Below are 24324 nucleotides of genomic sequence, written 5' to 3' on the forward strand. Positions count from 1 at the left end.
TTTGTTTAAAAACAATTACAAAAACACTGGATGAAATAGTTTTATTGTGCAAAATCATGCTGGTTCAAACTTCCAAGGAAGCAAACATCTATATTGCAATTTATCCCTCACCAGCAGTTATGTGACTGAGGTGACCGCTTTCAGAAATCCACATTCATGTATAGTACCTCCACAAGGGTTGGACAAACATCCAAGTCAGTTATTCTCTGCATGATTTCTATGTTTTAATTACATCACTAGTATACAGGCAGTGCTACACAGGAACAGTCAAACTATCAACAGTTATTTTTGAGAAATGAACATACTACACCAAACAAAGGCTCTGACCATACTATTGGTCACTGTCAAGCCATTATTTTGTTCCAGCATTCCTGTTTACCATTAAAAGACAAGTAAATGTCCAGTGAAGTGCATGAGCCAATGGATTACTTCCAATAACATCTGACATACTGAATTGGCCAAATTATAGACCACATTTCTACAACCAGTCACCCCAGGGGGTCACATTGTCCCTTAAGAAACCAAAATGTGCAAGACCCCTTCTAATGTGTAGTCCAACCCAACACCCCCACCCCCAATATCATTCACCCAATATAACCGGAAACCAAAAGATGAATGTGAATGCACGATGCATCAAACAGCGGAGTGGTTGGAAATCACCTACCTAAAGTCTGCTTTATGGCTCTTCCTCAGTTACAGACTTACCGACTAGTCACTTTATTCAAGTCAGAGTCAGTTATCAAGGATTGCGCGTGAGCAAGGATCAAGTTTCTAAGGTATCAGTCGTGTGGCGCCCGTCACCGCGAGTCTTTAGTATGGGAGATCTGTTTCCAGAGAAGGGCTTTGAGGTTGTTCAGGATGAGCGAATGCTCCATGTCCATGTGGCCGGCCGAGCCCCTCAGGGCCATGCAGGTGTACAACTGCCTCTCCAGCTCCTCCCTCAGAGCGGACGGCGCCCCCCTCAGAAGGTAGTCCCTCAGAGCCCTGCACGCCCTGGCCAGGTTCGGCTGGGTCACCTCCTCCTCGCATCGCCTCCGAGCCGCGTCGCACGACGTCCTGCAGTTCGTCCCCAGCACGCAGTCGCCGTCCTTGTCGCAGGGCAACGCGCGCATGGTTCGGCGGAACGTGTCCTCGGAAACGATTGCCTTCAGGTCGGTGAGGCGGAGGTCGTGGCGGTCCGTGTAGCCAAAGTGGTCGGCGGTTAGGTCGCACATGAGGAAGCTCCCGTACGTTCCGTGGAAGACGTCCTCCACCAGCTCCAGGAGGCCCATGGAGATCTTGGCCTTGCGGGGCCAGGAGGGGGTGAACCACTGGTCCATGCTGCGCCGGGCCCCACTGGGAACCCAGGCCTCCAGGGGCCAGGGGAGGTTGAGGCCATACAGGGGGCCGTAAGGGACCCTCTCGGTCACATACAGGTCCCCGCAGAAGCCAAGGATCCGCGGGGTGTGTCCCCGGTCCTGCAGGAGCAAACCCAGCAGGACGTCGTCTAGCTGGAGAAGAGCCCAGGCCGAACGGGCCTCTGGGAGGGAGACGTGTCCGTCCTTGTTTCCGTCTGTGATGGTGAGGATCTGAATTACCAGGCTGGCCAGGTTTGCCTGCTCACCCAGCTTGGCCTGGAGACGGAGGGAGTAGGTGAAGAGAAAGTGTCAGGAATGATAAGAATAGACAGAGTTTCAGCTGGCAGTAAAACAACAAAACCAAACCTTCCTGAATTGTTTTGATCAAAGTATTATCTTGAAAGCAGTAGGCCAACCTTGAGGTGATTGAAAACCATCTCTCGGAACTTCTCCACAGAAGTTCCACGGGTTGGCTTGTCGAAGACTGTGGCCTCCCTTCTAGGCTCTGGCTCCTCCCCCAGCTCATAGTGCAGCACCTCCCCGACCTGGCAGTGGATAACCCCGTCCAGGTCACCCCAGCCACCTGTGTACACCTGTTGCCCAGGTGACAACAACCAGATCCAAGTTAATCATGGCATTCACCTAGCTACAGTCGCAAACAACTAATCAGCTGGTCCCATCAGTATCTGGACCATGTGGGAATCGAAATACTGTATTAAAGTTTTATCAAAAGATTCCATACCCTTCAATAAATACTCAAAGGTAGGCTATATTATCCACATACACTGATCCCAACTAATTTTCAAGTTTTTCACCTAATCTGAAAGACTATGAGCGAAGTCTGCAATCTCTGAGTACAGGCGAAGACAGCTTGTAGAGGCCAATAACCCCGGCATCGCTGAAGCACCAAGGCATGGTGTCGTTCACCTGGTTGTTGGGACTGGTGGAGAGACATCTGCCCAGGTAGAGTGTGTCTTTGTCACATAGGCTGCTGCACGCCGAGCCGTCGATGATGCCCTTCCTGTATTTATCACACTGAGGAAGGGGAAGTGGAGAGGTCATTATTTTATTGCTTTATGCAGTACAACAAGAGACCTGGGGTGTGTTTGTTTCACCAAACAAAACATGCTTTGCCCCCCACAGTCTGTGTTGGATTTCAGGCAGGTCCCACCCGGATTTGCCAAACAGGACCAAAGCAGTGGTACAAAAATGTGTCCAAGAGAAACTGTTTCACAATTAGAACATGTTTGCTTAGCGTAATTCATGCACACCTGCTAATACAAATTTTCAAAAACACATTAGGATCAATAAACGGCAGGCCACTTGTGCCTCAACCTCTCACAGCAGTTTTATTTTTACAGTCCAACAAAAACCACAGAAGATGTGAGTGAACTCAACGGAGAATGCCTACAAAAGACCACCCTGTACTAACCGTCCTCTGTGTGTGTGAGAAACACAGGATGGCAGTGTTCAGTCAAATATGAATGCTCTTCGCCTCGCAAACCGTCCGAAGGCCAAACAACCCGTTCCTCTGCCTTGGGAGTTAAGCTGTGACTCAGTGCTCTAACCATCAACAGCTGACTGAGACGGATGAGGCTGACTGAGACGGATGAGGCTGACGTGTGGAGTCTTAAGACGGATCACGTTGTGTGGGCGGCACTTTTACAAAAGTGCTGTTGCCCCCCCCCACCACTTCTTCATTTAGTATTAAGGTGGAACTAGGTGGAAGCCTGGGTGGTCAAACTTAGTGCCAGCAACCACGCTCATATGGCGTCTCAAATGTAGCCCACTGCCTCCCCCACACAGTAAACCAGGCAGGGATGTCTCAAAGCATAAACACATGACAAGTTCTCAGACAGGAAGGAATGCGTGCGTTGCGCCCTGGGTCGGTACTCACTATGGCGTTCTTGCACTCGTGTCCTCGGCAGAGCTCCGTGTAGTTGGAGTATTGGACGTAGATCACCCAGCCCCCCACGAACACCGTCAGCCAGGTGAAGAACAGGTATCTCACCCGCACAAAGGAGATGCGAGCCTGCCGGGGTGAAAACACACAGGGCCCGGGTTAATGCCCCGGGGATAATCAGGGATGCAGGCCCCTGACGGGCAAGCCAAGCCCCTGGGATGATGTTTCCCTAATAAGGCCGTGGTCAGATAAAGATAGTAACAGGGTGGATTTGTCTGCCTGCTTCATTCGATGGGTCGTACGGGTTTCCTTAAAATGCATGAGCAGGCACCGGTGAGCAGTCCAGCGCGCGTGTGGGTGTTGAGCCCCTTTTCATACCATGTCAAATGATTCAGCGTCAATCCTCCACATAGGAAAACTGCATACCATCTGATACAGCTTATCAGATCTTGAAGTTCAGTTTTTGGCACGTTATAAAATGTTGTATTCAACTAAGATTTTCTTTCTCCAAATGTCATTTTTCTGGGCAAACAGGGCTCGGTTATGGCATCGACAACAGAAAATACAGACCGCCTGGTGAGAGACAGAAATAAGGCCAGCTTGGTCAGTGGTGGCATACTAATTAGCACTTCCTAATCAACCCCATCATGTAACCAGAAACAGACAGCCAGCAGCACTGTTGTTTCCACAGAGACAAGCTACAGATCTCTGTGTGCCAACAATGGGTCCCTGACTGTGCTGCAACTCTGGGGGGTTAAGTGTTGGCTAGGCCCTGACGCGGTACACAAATCGAAACGTAGCTGCTACCACACCGTTACGATGGAATGTGAAAACCGGGCATGTGCACAGACGCTGCATGTGACTCTGTACATACGCAATATAATTTCACAAAGTTTACCTCTAGATGCCATGCCAACACAGTGGACATTATCAGACAACGTATGATGGCACAACTGCAACAAATAACATCCTTGTGAGGCGATGGTGATTTAAATCCATAAAAGATCACTGCTTGGGCTTGGAGCCCTGTTGTTTCTGGGTGGGAGAGGAGAGTAGGCTTGAATAGTTGCATAGTTACAACTTAAAGGGGTTATGGAGGCCGAGTGAGTGGGGCACTTCCTGCGCTGTGTTCATTAGGCATGAAAGAATGAAGAAACTGTTACAGTTTCAAATGCAGGGGTACTGTATCATCTGAACTTGTTCAATAACAAACATTGTTTTCATTTTCAGTTGCATAACCACTCAAATGTCTTGCTTTAGCACGCTCCAATGACTATGACCCAAATCTTTCCGCATTTTCCTCGGGGGGGGGGGGGGGCTAGGGGGCGCACACATAGGGATCAGGTAGCCCCCTCATTCCAAAGCCTTACTAAAGCAACAAATCCAGTGTTATTTGTCACATGCTTATAAACAAAAAGGTGTAAATGTGAAATTATTAAGTAATTAAAAGTAAATAATAAATTTAAGAATAGTAACAAAAATGTATACAGTCACAGTTGGGTAAGTGTCCAAACCTTTGACTGGCCCTGTATACACATCGATATAAGTAAGCAATAAGGCACGAGGGGTGTGGTGTACAGATAATATACCATGGCTAAAACCCCTTCTTAGACACCAAGCATTGTCCTTCTTGTGAACCGTGTACTGCGATTAGAGCCGTAAACTATTGTGACATCACACCCGTGGTATACAGGTAATCTTTAACGGTTCCAATTGCCCTGGTAACTGGCTCATAAGAACAGCAATAAGGGTTCTCAGGAGCATTCAGGATTCCAGTCAGGACGGTCGTGTTGCAGATCAAGGCGAAACCTGACGATTTCAGCTGCCACTGTGCTGAACGCTAGATAAACAGGTCTGAGTCTCCCAGTGCCTGTGAGGACCTCCGACGTAGGCCTGGTTGTGAAATGAGCTGAGTTATGACCTAGGTTATTAGACCAAGGCTGTCAAGCTGAGAGTAAGGAACTGGAGACATGCTGAAGAACCTGCAATACATGTTTGGCTTGACTGCGTGCGTGTGTGTTAAGTGACAGGTGACTGTACATAGATCAGTCTTGCGTGAGGAAACTGTCCTGCACTCCAATTATCTTTTCTTCCGACGGGGCCTACTCTACGTAAGGCAATGGTCATCAAATTCAGTTATGGAATAAATTATCAAAACAAATAAAATACATTAAAAAAAAAATACACAGTTCTCATCAAGGTAACAGCTGTATAATGCTAGGAACCTCACTCCTCATAACCCCCCCCCCCACCCCCCCCCAACACACACCTCACCAGAGCCACACTGATATTATTTTCTAGAATGACAACAACATAACTGATATAGAACCCAGACAAAACTTTTCTCCAACAGAGACTGAGGCAAGACAGAGTAAAGGGGAAGAGCTAAGAGGACCATTGTTTGGAACCCATCTCTAGTCCTCAGTGCAGATGAAGGGCTCCCCATGATGGCTATCCCTCCATGTTAAACCTTAATGTGACTACGAGTCCTGTTTGTGATGACTTCCCAAATACGCCGAAATCCAGAACTTACCTGTACCTCTGCAAATCTTGCCAATTCCACGACACAACCGAAGTATAAAAAAAATTGATAAATTATAATAGTAAAATAAACAAAACTGTTTGCTCTTTAATTAAAGTTTAAATAATTTGCCCTGGCAAATAGAGCACACCTTAAGTATTCTTCCAATGACATAACTACCCATGATTAGTCTGAGCAGCTAACACGTAACCAGACTGTTTATACTGAAGGCCAGTAGCCAGTACAGACCATCCTGCAGTTAATCTGGTTCACTTGCACACTGGTCTCAGCTATCCATTTCAAGACCGGTGTTCTGAACTCTTATCTCCAGAGAAAACACACAGTGTTAAAGGCTCTGCGAGTGTGTAGCCATTAAAAGGAGGTTTAACAAGAAGCCAGACACTCGGCATTGTAAGGATCTCAGGGGAACATGACAGAAATTCACCAGAGAAACATCCCTAGACATGCCAGAGAACTCAGAGGCTGTTTCACACAGGTCATGAAGACGCCGTGGAAAAGACAGCACATAGCAACCAAATATTACTGTTCCTATGGCAACTACGCAGCCCGCCGACCAGGAGTATTGTTGCCACGGCGCAGCACTGCCCGGTTATCAGTGTTATGCATTTCTGAAGTCTTGTCTAAGACTAGTCAGTAAGGTCAAGGCTGTTTGGATTTATCGCAGCCTCATATCACTGTCGAGGACATACTGTGGACCATCCTGCCAGGAGGCCACATTCTACAGGGAGTAGTGTTTTCCTTTCCTTCAACGGGGCACTATTCAGGAGGATCTCACATTACAGTTCAAATAATAATAATATATTGTGTAGAACAAATACAACAGTCTGTTAGAATATGGAATCATGCAGGCTGCTCCACTCGTTTCATTTGAGAGAACATGGAATGTTCTCTAGTCATTCCATTTAACAGAACATGGAATCATTCAATCTGTCCATTTGTTCTATTTCTATTTTCAGTGTGCACTTCACATCACTGAATACAACTCAGGCTGTGATTAAACGTATGGTGGAATGGTTAAACGCAGCCAAACCTATAAAACGTATATCTTCATGTAGTATTGATAACTCCCCACATATCTCAAAAGCCAGTAGAGTGAATACAACAACTGTTTTGTTGTATTGACTCTAAGTAAATACAACAAAACATACAGTGCAAAGTATTCAGACCCCTTGACTATCTCCACATCCTGTTGAGTAAGAGACCACATTTTTTATTTATTAAATATGTTTCTTTGCCGTAAATCTGCACAAAATACCCCATTATGACCAAAAAAAACACCATGAATCTTTGCCATTTTATTGAACAACAGAATTATCTCATGCACTTAAGTATACAGAACCTTCGCCATTACGCTCTGATGCATAGCATATCATTTGATCATCTTTCAGATAACTCTAGAACTTGATTAGTTTACCTGCGGCAAATTCAATTGATTGGATAGGATTTACAAAGCACATTCCTGTCTATATAAAAAGGTTGTACATGTTACTGTGCATGGCTTTTTTTTAAAGGTTTGCTCTGACATGAAGTCCAAGAAACTCTGCGTAGACCTCCAAGAAAGAATTGTTTCAAGGCATAGATCTGGGGTAGGTAATAAATACATTTCTAAAGCAATGAAGGTTCCCAGGAGCACTGTGGGCTCCATCTTTGTGACATCGAAGACATTTGCAACCACCAAAACTCTTCATAGAGCTGGCCGTCTGGCCAGGCGAAGTAACAGGGCAAGAAGGACCTTGTTCAGGGAGGGGGCCGCTCTAACAGAGCTTCAGTTTCACTGCAGAGATGTGAAAATCTGCTAGAAGGACAACCTTTTCTCCAGCAGTCCATCAATCAGGCCTTTATGGTAGAGTGGGTGGATGGAAACCCCTGCCGAGTTAACGGCACGTGACATGCCGCCTGAAGGACTCCGAGAATACAGAATATGATGTTCTAGTCTGGTGAGACCAAAATGTAACTATTAGGCAGTACATCTGGCAAAACAAATGTACTGTTGTGAAGCATGGTGGTGGGAGCTTAGGGGATGCTTCACATCAGCAGGGACTAGGAGACTGGTCAGAATTGACCGAAGGATGAACGGAGCAAGGCAGATAGAGGTCCTTGGAAAAAAAACAAATCCTGAGTGCACAGGACCCAAAACTGTAGCGAAGATTCATCTAATGCATGACGATGACCTGAAACACGTCAGTACTGTCTTGGCTGTGGTTTCAGGACAAGTCTTTGAATGTCCTTGGCCAAGCAAATGCCCAGACATAAACCTCATTGAACATCTGTTGGCAGACCTGAAGATCACAGTTCACCAATCTAACAGTGCTTGGGAGAATCTACATGGACGAATGGGAGAAACTGCCAAAAACCAGATGTACAAAGCAGGTAGAGACATACCCAAGAAGACTTCAAGCTATGACTGCTGACCAAGGTGCTTCTACAGCATCGAATAAAGGGTCTAATTACTAAACATACAAGATATTTCCATTTTTATTTTCAACAAAATGACCCCAAAAAAAGAAATTGTAGCTTTGTGATTTTTGGATATTGCGTGCAGATTGAAAGCAAAAAAAAATATAAAAAAAAATCTATATTTATAAATAACCTTATGTCCAGAACAGAACAAAATGCAGAGAAAGTGACAGGGTCTGAATACTTTCTAAAGCCACCGTAATTTAGCAAAAGCAAAGACGGCATGTCAACAATGGGAGCAATGTCCACATTGCCACAGTGGTATCTTAGTAACACCACTGCACTACTGCCCTGAGAATACAAGAGACTCTAGCGCCATCCATGTTGGACATAACACTCTTTTGAAACATTATATCCAATTAAAAAAAACAGAGTGGACAAATAGACACGCTGTTCGGTGTAAGTCCATATTGTCCCACTTTCCCTTCTCACCAAACTTGTCAGGGGAATTGCAGGAGCCCAGTACCCATAACCTTTGGTCCAGCCTGATTATCGAGCGTAGCAGATTATTCACGCTTTGGCGCCAGATAAACATCTGTGGCTGCAGAAACATATACTGCTGACAAAGATTTTCATAACTACACCAAGGTAGGCCACAAGCTGCCGGTTCCAAAGAGAGGCTTATGACGCGGAGTGGGCAGAAGCTACAAAAAGGTGGGAACGCTATGGATCTTACTGGACAATATTGGAGCGTGTTTCTATCAGGAAATACATACCCTGATAAATGCACACTGCCATTTAAATTTAGGTAAAACATTTGTTTAAAATGTCCTTGTTTTCCAAGAAAATATAAATGAACCATGTTTGAATAGGAAATATAGCTAAATGAATAGGAAATACAGTAATTAACAAGGTTAGAAATAGTGATTTTTTATTGAATCCTCCATTTGTAGCAATTACAGCCTTGCAGACCTTTGGCATTGTAGTTGTCAGTTTGCTGAAGAGATTTCACCTCATGCTTCTGAAGCACCTCCCACAAGTTGGATTGGCTTGATGGGCGATTCTTAAAGACCATACAGTCAAGCTGCTCCTACAACAGCTGAACAGGGTTGAGATCTAGTGACTGTGCTGGCCACTCCATTATAGGCAGAATACCAGCTGACTGCTTCTTCCCTAAATAGTTCTTGCATAGTTTGGAGATGTGCGTTGTTCACAGGGTATGGCATGGTATTGCAAAATGGAGTGATAGCCTTCCTTCTTCAAGATCCCTTTCACCCTGTACAAATCTCAAACTTTACCAACACCAAAGCACCCCCAGACCCTCACATTACCTCCATCACGCTTGATGGTGTCAAGCCCTCCTCCAGCATATTTTCATTTGGTCTGTGTCTGACGAATGTTCTTTGTAATCAGAACACCTCAAACTTAGATTTGTTAGTCCATAACAGTTTTTTCCAATCTTCCTCTGTCCAGTGACTGTTATTTTGCCCATCTTTTTTTAATTTTATTGGCCAGTCTGAGATGTGGCTTTTTCTTTGCAATTCTGCCTAGAAGGCGAGCATCCCGGAGTCGCCTCTTCACTGTTGTCATTGAGAATGGTGTTTTGGGGATACTATTTAATGAAGCTGCCATTTGAGGACCTTGTGAGGCATCTGTTTCTTAAACTAGACACTCCAATGTATTTGTCCTCTTAATCATTTGTGACCTGGGGCCATTTCTATTCCGGTTAGAGACAGTTTATGCTGTTCTGTGAAGGAAGTAGTACACAGCGTTGAACGAGATCTTCAGTTACTTGGCAATTACTTGCATGCAATAGCCTGTAATCGAATCCACATCAGCTGACGCTCCAGATACTAAACTAGTTTAAAGAAGGCCAGTTTTATTGCTTCTTTACTTAGCACACCAGTTTTCCGCTGTGTGAACATAATTGCAAAGGGTTGTTCTACTAGCCTTGTAAACTTGGATCAGCAAACACAATATGCCATAGGAACACAGGAGTGATGGCTGCTGATTACGGGCCTCTGTATGCCTATCTGCCGTTTCCAGCTACAATAGTCTTTTCCACAATTAACAGTTTCTAGACTGTATTTAGGATCAATTTGATGTCATTTTAATGGACAATTTTTAAAATATTCTTTCAAAAACAAGGAGCCGTAACTGTATTTGCTCTCCATTGACTCCTGAACAACAAAGAATGTGAAACTGGGTAAAGTTTAAAAAAAGTGAAGTACATTCCACTTTGGGAACAGAAACCTCATTTTAGTTTTCTAGCAGACACTCTTCTTCATAGTGATTCACGCATAGCGCCTACATTTTAATGTAGCTTGACAACCACTCAACTCTGTAGTAGTAAGTAGACCCTACTTAGTAGCAGGGTCAGTGCTAGAAGAGGAAAAACAAACGTAGCACATTAAATTTTGTCCCTGAACTTCACTTAATTGGAGCTAAATATATCAACCCCTTATTTCACCAGCCAGCCTCCTAACAAAATGAAGGAGTGACGGCACAGACAACGGGAGAAAGGGGTTTGAATCAAACATCAGACATCATTAGCTAGGTCACTGGACCTCCTCTCCCTGCGTGGAGTGGAAAAGACAACCTGATGCGTCAGATTAATACATCCGGTGGGCTCTCTCTGGGGTGGTTCAATCAGGGACCAGTCAAGGAGACATCATAATTACATGTTGGAGATATGAACGCAAAATTATAATCAGGACAACCACAGAACTAGGCTACAGTCTATAAGAGTGTAAACTAGATGCATAGGCTCATGGAATATAGTTCACCTAGCCGATAAAATGCTAAAGGAGTCAGGCCTAAATGTTTTGGTCAGTTTTAGGGGATGCTTGTTTTTTTTATAGTCCAAAGCATCACCACCCTCTAATTCACGGCCATAAGCAGGAGTAGGCCAACCTGTTGCTAAACCCAGAGACACGTTTATTTAACCAACCTATTCATTTTGGCTAGAACTTAACTGACAAGTTCAGCTGGTCCAGCACCTAATTGGAACAAACTCATACCGTATCCTTCCAGTGGCCCTACCCTGCCATAGAGAGCAATACGCTATAAAACGAACACTCTCCTCCGAATTTTAAGACGCTCCAGTTACTCTTATCACGGCTTGTCCAGAGTGCGTACCGCAAGAAAATAAATACCGTAATATAGCGATCATTGACAAGAGACCAGAATATGTCAATCTTCTTGCAGCGCGTTCAATACACAACATGTAAAAAGCTTTCAATTAACACTGTTACCTGGAAATAGAAGGCCCGAGGAAATAGACCTTTCGCCATGATAAAACCAGATCATCTCAATACGTAGACCTGCAAGAGAATCCAAATAAATGGTGTAAAGCTAAAGCGAAGACAGCCCCCTTTCGTCCGCTATACAAATACAGATATCCATTCGAAGGGCATTCGAGATTCAAAAAATATATGCTTTAATACGGATATTCCGTTACCCGATTATTCTAGGTTATTTTCAGCTCTTCATTTGTGCAGGTAATCTATAGCCGAAGTCCGGCACCGCGCGTCGTTCACGGTTGGCAGCGTCGCTGTTTTTCTCGTGCAGCTGCTGATCACCAGCTAAAACATTCCTCAAGGACCGCAGGACATAAAGGAGCAGCAACGATTTTTTTTTTGGCCGACTCAAAAGTTGGGATTTCTTTTTTTGTTGCTAAGCAATACTTAGCCATCATATTCCATACCACGTGTTCCTAATATAAATAATTATAATTTATATAAAATAGTTATATATATATATATATATATATATATATATATATATACATATATATATTCACATTCTGATTTTAATGAATTCTGCAATTTACTTTAAATTGTAACGTACAGCCCGAACTCACAAAAAGCAACGTTACAGCCATTAACTGTAACAAATTAAAACATTTTGAAATGTTACAATGTTACTCGACAAGTGATGGTCGGTGACTGATAGTCCAGTTCATGGTTCTCTAGCGCCAGCAAGTGGACGGTTGATAACTTTATATAAGTAAAAGGAATTCGTCTATTACAAATATTAACTAATAACAAAATAAAATAGTTAACCTAAAACTATTACATATCTAGATTTTAGATAACTTCCAAAAAATCCCAACAGGTTGCATATCTGAATATAATTAAACATTTGTGGGTTCACGAGCTTCGATGCAATCTAGGAGAGTCTATAAAGTGCATGTAGATTAAAACAATAAGAATTGAATAGGTCTAATGGGTAAACCATATATATGTTAAAGTTGGTGAGTGGAAAACAAAAGTGCCCTGCCTTCTTTTTCAAATTTATGAAAAAAGTGGATGCTAGCGAGTGCTTCCCACAATGCACTCCCAGATCAGCGGGAAACCAAAATGGCGAATGTATTAGGGGAAAATGACCCGTTTGTTATTTTCTAAAAAACATTCTGTCTGTGTCAAAATTTGAGACGTGTAGTTCCAAAGAGACTTTACTTCTACTCGGACAAGACGACAATCCCGTGTTTCAATCGAGTATTTCAACATATGTTGCATTTTGACCCTCCGAACTGAGCGAATGAGGTAGGCTACCTAGCTAGCTATCAACAGTCATTACAATATTTTTCTATTGGGGCGTGGGTGCGTTCCAGAATCATTCCGTCTGTGATTGCAGGAGACTCTTAGTCTAGACAACTACTAACACAAAAAGCAAGCTTGACGCATCAAGTCCAACTGTTGAACTGAACTTAGATGACGGTATTTGCAGCTACATTTATACATTAATTTGACGTTTCATTATTTTATTCTTCATGCAATGTCCAGACAGCCTACTAACAAAAGGAAGTAGCCTAGTGACAGTACAGGCTGTGGGATATAGGGTTAGAATCGAACGCGGAGGAGGCTCACCTCAAAAGACTGAATGCATTTTACTGATTCACATCGATATCTTACTTTGTTAATTTTCGTAACTATCTTTCACGACTTATTCATATGATACATTTTATTCAACGTATTGGCCATCCAGACCCGCACATTTGTTTTAATCACCAGCTCAGTGTTCTTAATGACATTTTTCCGTTTTATTCTGTCTTCTTTGAATATTTTGGAAATGGAGTAAACAATTGGAGATATTTTGGAAATGCTTTCGTGGTGAGACTTCACTCGCCTGTGGCTAACACATTTAGAGCTCTTCACAGTCTGAGCCACCTGTTTTGTGGACAGTGAAAGGAATTCATTCTCCTGTGTCCAATATGATAGAGACTCGACCGCATTAGAGCACTTTCCGGTCCGCCAGCTTAAAGTACAATCCCATCAGCACCACACGATGCCAGTGTCACTGACCAGCATTGACCCGGGCAAGGATAGAAATGGAGGGGACACTGACCCAAAGCTCAGCAACAGGTTTAAAGAGGGACAAGAGGTCCTAGCCCGTTGGTCAGATGGTCTTTTTTATTTGGGCACTATCACAAAGGTAAGCAGCTATTATTACTCGTTGTTATTGTTTAATATTTTAATACAAAATGTAATTTCAGCCATGTCATTTTGCATTAAATGGTCATACATGTTTTGGTTTTCTTCTTCAGATAAATAACGAGAAGCATCGTTGTTTTGTTGTCTTTGAAGATCGGTCCAAGTCTTGGATTCTGTGGAAGGACATTCAGACAGGCATGTAGTTCCCCTGCCCAAGATATGTAGCCGTGTCAACTTCCAGTCATATTATTGATAGTCGGTGCACAGTACCTTTTTATGCTACTTCATACCTATTGGATATTTGGAATCTATGTAGTATGCTTGTATTTCAAGGAATCATTATTGCCGTCTGCTAGTAAAAGAATGCCTTTCGAATTTCTCCACAGATAAAACCAACAATAGATGATTGGCAGAATCCTTTACATTTTCCCTTCTTAATTTCAACTCCAGACTGCACAGTTTACATCAGTTTATCCGTTTAGTTTGGCTCATTCGTTCTCTCTCCAGTTGACTTTGTATCCTTGGTTGAGTTTTCTTCCTCTTATCTTCTCTGTTCAGCCCGAGTTTATCTTTTGTAATTTGTTCCTGACAGTTAGCAGACCACAGTGTTTCTGGGGTTACACCAACCGTAAGTTCCCTGCGGCGCCCAGAGACAAGCATAGGGAAGGTACTCCTCAGCCTGTGTTACCACTGTGTTCATACATGTTCATTAATTTCATCTTATACATGTTTGCTGATCACATTTCAGTGAGGGGCCTGAACATTAGAGAGTCATGCCAGTTCACTTGGATGACACGTGACTGATGTTTAACATAACGGAATTGGATGATATCGTGTAAGTGGCAGAAAATGAGATCAGTGTTATGTTGAACATCAGACGGCATCCCTCAGACATTTAAGTATGAATTCATATTTAAAAAACGGCCCCTCAATTAAAGTCACCGAAATAGAGACGTTCTCTGCTATGACCTTTGCACTGGTGTTGAGCCTGGCATTTCACCTTGTAAGGTAGCTGGTGTTGCAAAAAAAACCCAACTAAAATTACAATGGAGAGGTGTTTGCTTTATTTATGAAAACATACCTTATTTGATGGTTGGATTGGAAGCACATTTCGGGTTTGTTGACTGTGAATAACACTACCCATCGCATTAGTCAAATGGGGATTTCACACCTCGTTGAGCAGTTCTAAAGCGTAGGCGGTTTAAAGCCACTTGATTGGTCTCTCTATTCTTCTATCCTCCTTGGAATTGTCTCCCTCTCTCTAAGTGTTTCCTGTAATCCTGCTGTCCTTTGTGTGATGCTGGCTGCGTTCGCTGTTCTCAGTATGAGTTAAAGGGCAGCGTGTGGTTGTTTGCTGGAATGACCCGTCTCCTCTGTCTGTTTTCAGGGGACGAGGGAGGGGAGGATATGGTCTGTACGATATGCCAGGACGAGTGCTCAGAGGAGCCCAATGAGATTGTCATCTGCGACAAGTGTGGACAAGGTAAGTCCTAATAACCATTGGCGCGTCTTCCTGTACCACAATAGCAAGGTTTGTAATGTCAACCTGGGCTAGAAGTCTGCTGGTCATATCCATGAGAAATTCAGGATTTGGGTAATGAGGCCCCTTTCCCCTACTTCCCCATTGTAACATGACCCTGTTTTTATAGGTTTGCATTCTGTGTGAAGTTCATTTTGTAGCGTTTGCTAGGCTAGCCTTGGCGGAATTACCGTAATGATGTCTATGGCTACTAGGCTACCTGAAGCTTCTCTTGCTTTGTTATTTCTCTTTTATTTTGATTTTATTGGTTAGTACTTTGGGTGCATTGTTTGGAGCCATCTCATTAGTTGCCATGCGTTTCACCTGTTCTGGCATTGCCAATATTTAAGAGCTTCAGGGTTTCAGTTGACTTCAGATGTTGACAGCGTAACAAAACATACTATTGTTCTTTTGATAAACCCATAGATTGGAAATGGCTAGCTGTTTCTTCATAGGCCAACCTGGGAGAATTAGACAGGATTCTAGTGACTGAGCAGATGATTAAATCTTATAATTGCCTACATAGTTAAACTTGATTCAACACTTTCCCTAAAACATCCAGAACATAACTTCACTGACATCTTCTGATTAACTTAATCCCCAGTAGGAATGTGTCTTGATAATTAGCTCACAGAAGTTTACGCCCAATTCCTGAAACTTCTTCACTACTTGCGGCTGGAGTTTAAATCTCTCTGGGGTAATCATTCTTCATTTGACTTGTGGATTTTTTTTTGTTGTGTTGTGATGAAAACTGCCGTCATTCCATTAAATGAAGATACATTATGAAATCTTTAAGGAGCTAAGCCTACGCCTTCCTCCATTAAAAGTTCTCCTGGCGCTTCCCAGTGGGGGGGAAAACAGTTTTACTCACCTTTGAAAACACACTTAACCGAGCTAAGAACATAATGTAAGCTCACTCCACATCTATCTTGGAATGTCTCCAATGGGGCTGTCCAATTGGTCCTCAAACGGTTGGACATAGTCAAGGCGGGTGGTCGCGTGTGCTGTGACGCGTGTGACCGGGGGTTAAAGGTGTTACACAGCAACATACCCCGGAAGTGGAGCTGAGACCACAGACGATCCGTGTTACAAGCCTGTTGCCCACCTAATGTATGGTGAATTAGAACTAGCGAACCTCGATGTAACCAAGCAGCCCAAACCCTCGCTTGGTGTTTTTTGTGTAGGGCTAACATTAGCATTGTCATTCAGACAATAGAGCTTTGTCCAAAGCAGTGTTAAAATAGACAAGCTTACGATTGGGACAAATTCTTTCCAGACAGTGGCCTACTTGATATTTTACCGTTTTCGTCATTTAGCAGACGCTCTTATCCAGTGCATTACTCTTATTGTGTCTTGGAAAACCTACATCTGACAATCCTAATAAGCTTAATTGAAGCCATTAGTTGGCAAATTCAGTGCCAGAGAAAATGAAGTGCATTTTTTTTATATATATATATATAAAAATATATATATATATATATATAATATATATATATATATATATAAATATAAATAACTTGGGACTTTAATGTAGAATACATTTGAATTTATGTTTAGTTATAAGGCCCACAGATGGTGATCAAAGCCAACCGTGGGGCTAAAATCAAATCAGTGAAGGGTTTTCTCCTGATTTTGCCACGGATGGGATTGAAACTCATTGCGATCATCACAGTTGAAATAGATCACTATGGTCAAATGCTCTGTGCTTTAGTAGATCACATAACTATCATGGTCTAACAATAGCTACAGTGGGTGATCATGCCACGAGCCATTCCTCCCCAGTGTCTGCTTACAGGTTGGCATGTTATAAAATCCAACGACACTTTTCAAAGTACATGGATGTTATTTGGTAATATAAGCAAAAATCTGTTGTGACATCAGAAGCCTGGTCAAGGAAACGTAATCAGAAAGTGTCTTGTCACACTTCCATTTAGACCATGAGTTTCAAATTAAACATGGCAACTGAATGGTTTACAACACCATTGTGTCCTATATGTTGGCCTGTGACCCAACTGGGGTGGCTGTCCCTATTTAAGTTTAGACACTGAGACATTCATCTTGTATTCCCTGTTTTTCTCCGCTTTGTTGTTTTGGTTTGCATCACCAATGCTATGTTCACTAATGAGCAGCCCCAAATGTTGTTGCTCAAGCAAAATGAAACCAACAAAGTAGTCACGTCGCCAGCTGAAACCGAAGTGGGTGCCGCTCAAATATACCTTTCAAATGCCCTCGCTCCCTTGGGGTGGGGAGTGAAAATGAAAGTGGAGCTAATCAATAAAACGGAATGAAATTGAGAGAGGGAACCTACATGTGGGAGGCTGAATGCTCTCCGTCCAGCAGCACACACCATTAGACCTGTCAGCAGCTCAGGCTATTTTGGAGAAGTGATACTGCCTGCCTCAGTAACTGCCACATTGAGTCACGCCTCCGAGCAGGGATTTACTATCATGACTTCAGCGGCAAGGCGGCTTGGCCTTAAGGGGGTTGTCTGCTTTCTCAGGGGACCAGGGCCATTGGGTGGGGTGCTGATGCCAATCGGCTTGGGATCTAAAGCCTTCAAACCAAAATAGAAAAATAAATAGGCTCCCACACTGAAATGAACATTATGTTAAAATACAAAAGGAAAAACAACTCAAATGCAGAGTATTTATTTATTTATTTAAAAACAAGAAATTACTCTTATTTTACCCCAAAAGTTCTAATTTACAGCAATGATCCAGGAGCAAATTGGGATAAATACCTTGCTTAGGGACGTAAAGGCAGATTTGTCTTGACTGTTTGGAGATTCGATCTTGCAACCTTTCAGATGCTGTAGCCACCAGACTTCCTGCTCTCCCATATTAAGTATTTTACAGGGGCTTGTCTTCTCCTTTCAGGATACCACCAGCTCTGCCACTCCCCTATCATCGACTCCAGTCTGATTGACACTGATGAGAAGTGGCTCTGTAGCGATTGTGTATTTGCCAAAAAAACAAAGGTACTCGCAGGACTGCACAATGACTTACTATATTGTCCTTTGACTTTTCATTTAGTGACCTCAGTTTGCAAGGCACATTCGGGAAACTCTAATACCATGTGAAATAATGCAATTTGTAAACCTATGAAGCTTACAGGTGTGTGTGTGTGCGTTCTGAGTCCCAGATCTCTGCAGGGCATGAAGCTGTCTCTGCCTTGTACCCCGCGGGGCATGAAGCTGTCTCTGCCTTGTACCCCGCGGGGCATGAAGCTGTCTCTGCCTTGTACCCCGCGGGGCATGAAGCTGTCTCTGCCTTGTACCCCGCGGGGCATGAAGCTGTCTCTGCCTGGTACCCCGCGGGGCATGAAGCTGTCTCTGCCTTGTACCCCGCGGGGCATGAAGCTGTCTCTGCCTTGTACCCCGCGGGGCATGAAGCTGTCTCTGCCTTGTACCCCGCGGGGCATGAAGCTGTCTCTGCCTTGTACCCCGCGGGGCATGAAGCTGTCTCTGCCTTGTACCCCGCGGGGCATGAACCTGTCTCTGCCTGGTACCCCGCGGGGCATGAACCTGTCTCTGCCTGGTACCCCGCAGGGTATGAAGCTGTCTCTGCCTTATTCACTGGAGGACCTGGTGTGGGACCAGGGACACAAGACCAACATCCAGCAATGTTACTGCTACTGTGGAGGGCCTGGAGAGTGAGTAGCCCCCCCCCCACACACACACACACACACACACACACACACACACACACTAATACGTTCCCTGTCAAAACACTTTTCCCCTCTCCCTTAGCTGGTACCTGAAGATGCTGCAGTGCAACAGGTGTAAACAGTGGTTCCACGAGGCGTGTATCCAATGTTTTAAGACGCCCATGCTGTATGGTGACAGGTATGTGACAAAGGCCTAAGAGGCTCATGTGACCTGGGGTTGGGCCGGCTACTTGACCTGGAGATTGGCTGGCCACCTTACAGCCTGGGTTGGCTGCCTTGCTGTGAATGGGCTGACAACCTGTTGGTGTGCTGACTATCTGTACTGTGCAACAAAATAAATATGCTGTTGTGCTTGTTTCTCACCAGGTTCTATCTATTTATTTGTTCAGTTTGCAATAGTGGACCAGAGTACCTCAAACGACTGCCTCTTAGATGGTAAGCAAAACATTTGTGGAATAGATTTTTGTGTGAGATTGAATTTGTTAAATGTATTTATTGCTTGTCAGTAAAGTCAGTAAAAAAAAGTGTAATCTAACTATAACATTTTTTGATTGCATCAGTTTGGACCTTTTTAAATGTGGCACCACTGGTGCAAATTATGATAATAATAACTAACAATTACAATAGGGTTCTGCAGCTTTGCTGCTTGGACCCCTTATCATTATAACAATGGTAATTGAACTTCTACAACACATTTTATAGGATATTTAAGTGCTTCAAGAGTAAATAAAAATAAATAAATATATATATATATAGTAAAATGGTTATAGATATATATTGATGTACTTATTTGATACAGGAACCTATCAATCTTTCATCTAGGATGAATAAAGGGGTCTTATTTGAATTGTACTCCGCATGAGTCCAGCAGTTACTGACGGTGTCCTGCGTTTGCCGCTCTTCCTCCCCTGTGTGTCTACGACAGGGTGGACGTGGCCCACCTCAGCCTCTATAACATGAGTGTGATTCACAAGAAGAAGTACTTTGATTCCGAGCTGGAACTGATGTCCTACATCAACGATAACTGGGAGCAACTCCAGCTCGGGGAGGTGGGACGAACCGCCGCAGTTGGCCGGACAGACACGTTCGCTTGCTGCACTTGGCGACTTTTAAAACAAACTGTTTGATTTAATTTGACGCCCCAATGCCCTGAAATGTTGACCTTTTCCGGAATTGTCTTTCAGTTCTGATTGTTTAAATGTTCCTAACCCCTAGCTTTCAGCCACGCCTCCGTCAGGCCGATATGAAAGTATTCTGGAAGCGCTGAATAGTAACCACAGCATGTGAGTTATCCTGTCTCACTGTCATCTTACAGGTCATGGTTCCGGTCATGTCTGCCTTACTGTGTTAACAGGTCCTCCCCTTTCATTTTTGTCCCTCGCCGTTTCACCTTTCTGTCACCCCCCCCCCCCCCCTCTCCTCCTCCTCCTCCCAGGTTCATGTCAGGGAAGGAGATAAAGAAGAAGAAGCACCTCTTTGGGCTAAGGATCCGTTTTCCTCCGGGTCCCCAGAGCTCTGAGCTGCTGGCTGAAAGGGAGGAGCCTGAGAGGGCCTCTAATGAGGTCAAGATCAAAGGCAGGAAGGCAGCAAAACCCCTGACCAACAGCAGGTGGGACTCAGCATAACACAATTATGTTGAGGAAGCCCTGTTTAAAAACAATGTTTGCAAAGCTGCATGCTTGATATCCTTGTAAGGCTGTTTATTATCTTTATTATCTAAATCAGTATTGGTTTGCTTTGGGCCAGAGGTGTGCTGTTACAAGTAGCAGAGAAGTAAACTACCCGTTTGTTGTCAGCATGCTGCAAAGCCTCAATTTTGACTTGTGTTTTGACAGTAAAGTAACCAATGGCAACATGAAGACAGCCAAGTCCAGGAAGCAGCACAGAGGTCACTCACTGGAGACGCTGGCCAAGCTAAGACGCCCCAGTGAACTCTTAGCCCAGGTGTGTGTGTGTGTTTTATGTATAAGCGACCATGCCTTTGTAAGTTCTTGATAAAGGTGTGTGTCTGTCTGTTTTTCCCTGCCTGGTCATTCCTACAGATTTGAATGAATCTGTTTCCACACCTTTTAATCAAATGTGAAACCTTTACAAGCCAGGTGTTTCACCCACTGAGATGTGTAATGTCTTTCTGTCGTTGCTTTGAAGCGCCTAAAGCCACCCCATCCACTGGATTCCCACCCGTTGGGTCTCTTAGCCTCCAGGAGGTGAGTTGTCGACAGGATTTCCAAAGTTCAGCTCACCATGTGAACCGACTGAATAGTGCCATAACCAGCGTCCTCTTTCCCCAGCAGCAGGAGTGATCCATTTCTGCCATCATCCAGTACCTCAGATGTGGAATCCATTGGTGCCACCAGTACAACTGAAACTACCTCAACTGCCATTTCCAGACAGTCCAGGTAATCTGGCATCTATGTAGGAAATATTTACGGTGCATTTTATTCCACATTGAAAGTTAATGGGTATGACATCACATCACTTTTGACTGCTCTGACTGCATTGCGTTTGTGGTATATTATCAATAAATCATAGCCAAGCGCTGTGGTATATTATCAATAAATCATAGCCAAGCGCTGTGTCCAGGCACTCAGCGTTGCGTCGTGCTTAAGAACAGCTCTTAGTTGGTGTATATTGGCCATATACCACAGCCCCTAGTGACTTATTTCTTGACAGTATCCACATTCAAGGTCTCATGTTGAATCCAGATGTACCCTTGGCGACTGCAGGTGCCTGTTAAGTATTTTTCTAATTTCTCTCTGTCCCTCCTTCTGTCCCTGATCCCTAATCATCCACCCCTAGCCTGTGCAGTCCCAGTAGGACACGCGCGAGCCGCCACTGGCCCGTCGCCAAGTCCTCTCTGAAGCGTCGACGGGGGCAACTGCCAAGGGTTCCCCTGCAGCCCCCCAACCCTGAGATCCCTCTCCCCTGCCACCCAGAGCCCCCCGGCCCCCTGCCAGGACTTCACTCTGCGGACATAGTACACGGCCTGGGCCAGGGTGGCCAGCTGTCCCACCTCAAGAGCACTATCAGCAGCTACTTTGGGGCAGCGGGCCGTCTGGAGTGCGGGGAGAAGTACCGCGTCCTCGCCCGCCGGGTCACCCTGGACGGCAAGGTCCAGTACCTGGTGGAGTGGGAGGGTGTCACCGCGTCCTGAGGTTCTCACAAGCGCGCTGCGTGTTTTACTACGCGTTTACGTAGTGCTTGGAACACGTTAAAGCATTTATAACATTGAGCATTATAACGTTGAGCATTCTAAACTCCACCCCCCCCAACCTCATGTTGCTTGATCTAGGAAATGAGCTAATTTAGTCTTTTTTTTTCTTTTCTTTTTTTTTTTTTTTCTTTCAGTTATATGCAATTTCCTGTGACTTGTTGACCAGTTTTGTGTTTCGGTTTTGTAAACTGAAAGGGACCAGTTGGGGCGGAATGTTAAAGGGTTAGGCTGGCGTTTGAGTGGCCTGGCCTGATATGTTGCCAGCGAGTCTGTTTGCGAGTAGTTGACATCTGAGGGACTGAGGACAGATATGACGTTGTGCTGCTGCGAACCTTTTCATTCTATTTTATTATTGATTATTAAAAACATCTATTTACTTTTCTACCTGTATTTACTCATGCTTCAGAAAAAGTTCACCGAGGTGCAATTCCTATTTTATTGCCCATCAGGTTACACACATTTAAATGGCAGATGTCCTGAAAATGTTTTCCCTGGTTTATCAGCTAATTTAGGAGCAGAGATATTGAAGTGTCACTTCACTCAGCTAAAAGCTTGTAACCTGTAGCTCCAGCCTGATTCATGTGGTTCTGCAAATCTTACTATGAATTGTATTATTTTCAGTGTTATAGTCCATATGTACAGATTGATTTAAGAAGTGAATTACTTTTTCTAACACTTCCTCAGTTATTTACACTGGTGGAATTTGCTTCGAGGGCTTAGCTTGTGAGACAAAATGTTAGTGAATGAATGTGTCATGTGATTGTACAGTTGATACAGTTCCTTGTTATTATATCTAAAAGATTCTGAGTGATGTACACCCATTTTTTTATCGAGTTCTTCATAATTTTCTGAAGATGAACTTTGTGCTGCATTTTCTATAGAAAATGCAGCATGAAGTATATATATAAATATATAATTTTACATTTTAGTTGTTTACCAGTTACATTTAATTGCCTCAAAAATATGACTATGACATTAATCAGTTAGTGCGAACACTGAATAACCTCAGACTTTTTAATGAAAAAAAATTGACTTCAGTTCTTATAGTCACCTATGCAAGTCAACCTGCAGATTTTTTTGTTTTTTTGTATTATGACTTAACCACAGATTTGGCATCACTAACACCCAACAACAGTATTTCAGTTACATCTGACTCAGGCTATTTTTATTTCAGGTGCTATTTATTTCACTTACTCTTCAAGTCTGTGCACTTGGTCAGACTTGAGCTGGTACAGCCAAGCTTACCTAGCCCCACTCGGACCCACTCAGGATGTGCTCATCATATTCACCATGTATGAAGTCTTCATGGAACTCCAGCAAAGATTTGGAATGTAAAATCAAGGTATTGGAAATTATGCGGTGGCAGTATATCGTTGACAGGTTTTTTGAAGTGGCATTCATTTAGAAGTAAAAAAAAAAAAGCTGAAATGTAGTCAATTATGCTTCAGGGTCATGTTGATCTGATGTCTTTCATTTGTCTCTGGAAGATAATGTTATTTTCTGTTTAATTGTAAGAGTTAAAGCAGTTAAGGCCTCTTGCTAGTTGAGTTTTATTTTCATACGGTGCCAATAAGCCCTTGAAGCAGTGGATTAGGATCTTGACATTGATACCTCTTTGTATAAAACAGAGTTATTTAAAGCTTTCCTCCTGTATGTCATTGTGCCAGTGTTAGCCCCTCGATCTTTGTTTTCTACTGGCTTTGAGCTTCTTTAGCCAAAGAATAAATATATAAAAGTCTACATATGATGTCATTTTTTGGGGGGTAAAAAAAAAAAAAAAAGGAAGCATACCACCATTGGGGTTATTCCGGGTGACGTTTGGATATGCAAGTGACTTGGACAATTTTTAACTTCAACTGTTATTTGAAGCATGTTTGAGATTAATTAAATTAAATCTTTGATCAAGTATCCTTAAACTGCAGAAGTTAAGCTACGTTTTACAATGATACTTCACCAAATTGGTTTTCCGTGCAAAAATGCCAAAGGAATTTCATATGAATAATGGTTCTCAAGAGAGTAATTCACACCAAACATCCCAAGAATATTGCTCAACTGAAACCTTTTTGTGAAGAACACTGGTCCAAAATACCTCATGACCGAGGTGCAGGTCTGATCCACAAATACAGGAATCGTTTGTTTGAGGTTACTGCTGCCAAAGGAGGGTCCTTATTAAACTGAATTTCATAGAGCTGTGGATTCAAGGACTCATCCTCCATGAAAAGTGTATACTTATGGATATCTTATAAGTTGTGTTCTGATAGGGTATAACCATTCATTCACAGATGGGCAGTATACCTTTTTTTATAAAAAA

The 24324-nt window shown here is 43.4% G+C and overlaps 2 protein-coding genes across 5 annotated transcripts; one reads left to right on the forward strand and one right to left on the reverse strand.

Moving 5' to 3' along the window:
- Window positions 1-26: 26 nt before the first annotated feature.
- On the reverse strand, window positions 27-11771 carry dipk1aa (divergent protein kinase domain 1Aa). Of its 2 annotated transcripts, XM_010893641.4 has the most exons (6): window positions 11640-11771; window positions 11434-11502; window positions 3235-3369; window positions 2265-2372; window positions 1754-1930; window positions 27-1613 (listed from the first exon to the last, which is right to left on the reverse strand). In XM_010893641.4, exons 2-6 carry the CDS (start codon window positions 11470-11472, stop codon window positions 798-800), a joined length of 1275 nt encoding a protein of 424 aa, XP_010891943.1. In that variant the 5' UTR covers window positions 11473-11502; window positions 11640-11771; the 3' UTR covers window positions 27-797. The 2 variants fall into 2 exon arrangements, with proteins under 2 accessions (XP_010891943.1, XP_019901088.1); XM_020045529.2 differs by lacking the exon at window positions 3235-3369.
- A 751-nt stretch (window positions 11772-12522) lies between these two features.
- On the forward strand, window positions 12523-23753 carry mtf2 (metal response element binding transcription factor 2). 3 transcript variants are annotated; one of them, XM_013139542.2, is made up of 16 exons: window positions 12523-12726; window positions 13402-13615; window positions 13728-13809; window positions 14207-14281; window positions 15002-15097; window positions 18010-18110; window positions 18681-18784; window positions 18882-18977; window positions 19166-19234; window positions 19725-19848; window positions 20015-20082; window positions 20235-20408; window positions 20635-20743; window positions 20948-21006; window positions 21091-21198; window positions 21599-23753. In XM_013139542.2, the coding sequence occupies exons 1-16, from the start codon at window positions 12722-12724 to the stop codon at window positions 21951-21953; spliced, it is 1839 nt and encodes a 612-aa protein (XP_012994996.1). In that variant the 5' UTR covers window positions 12523-12721; the 3' UTR covers window positions 21954-23753. The 3 variants fall into 3 exon arrangements, with proteins under 3 accessions (XP_012994996.1, XP_012995001.1, XP_012995003.1); XM_013139547.2 differs by having other exon boundaries at window positions 21094-21198; XM_013139549.2 differs by lacking the exon at window positions 14207-14281.
- Window positions 23754-24324: the final 571 nt, after the last annotated feature.

Source organism: Esox lucius, chromosome 3 (genome assembly GCF_011004845.1).
Source record: "Esox lucius isolate fEsoLuc1 chromosome 3, fEsoLuc1.pri, whole genome shotgun sequence".
NCBI lineage: Eukaryota > Metazoa > Chordata > Actinopteri > Esociformes > Esocidae > Esox > Esox lucius.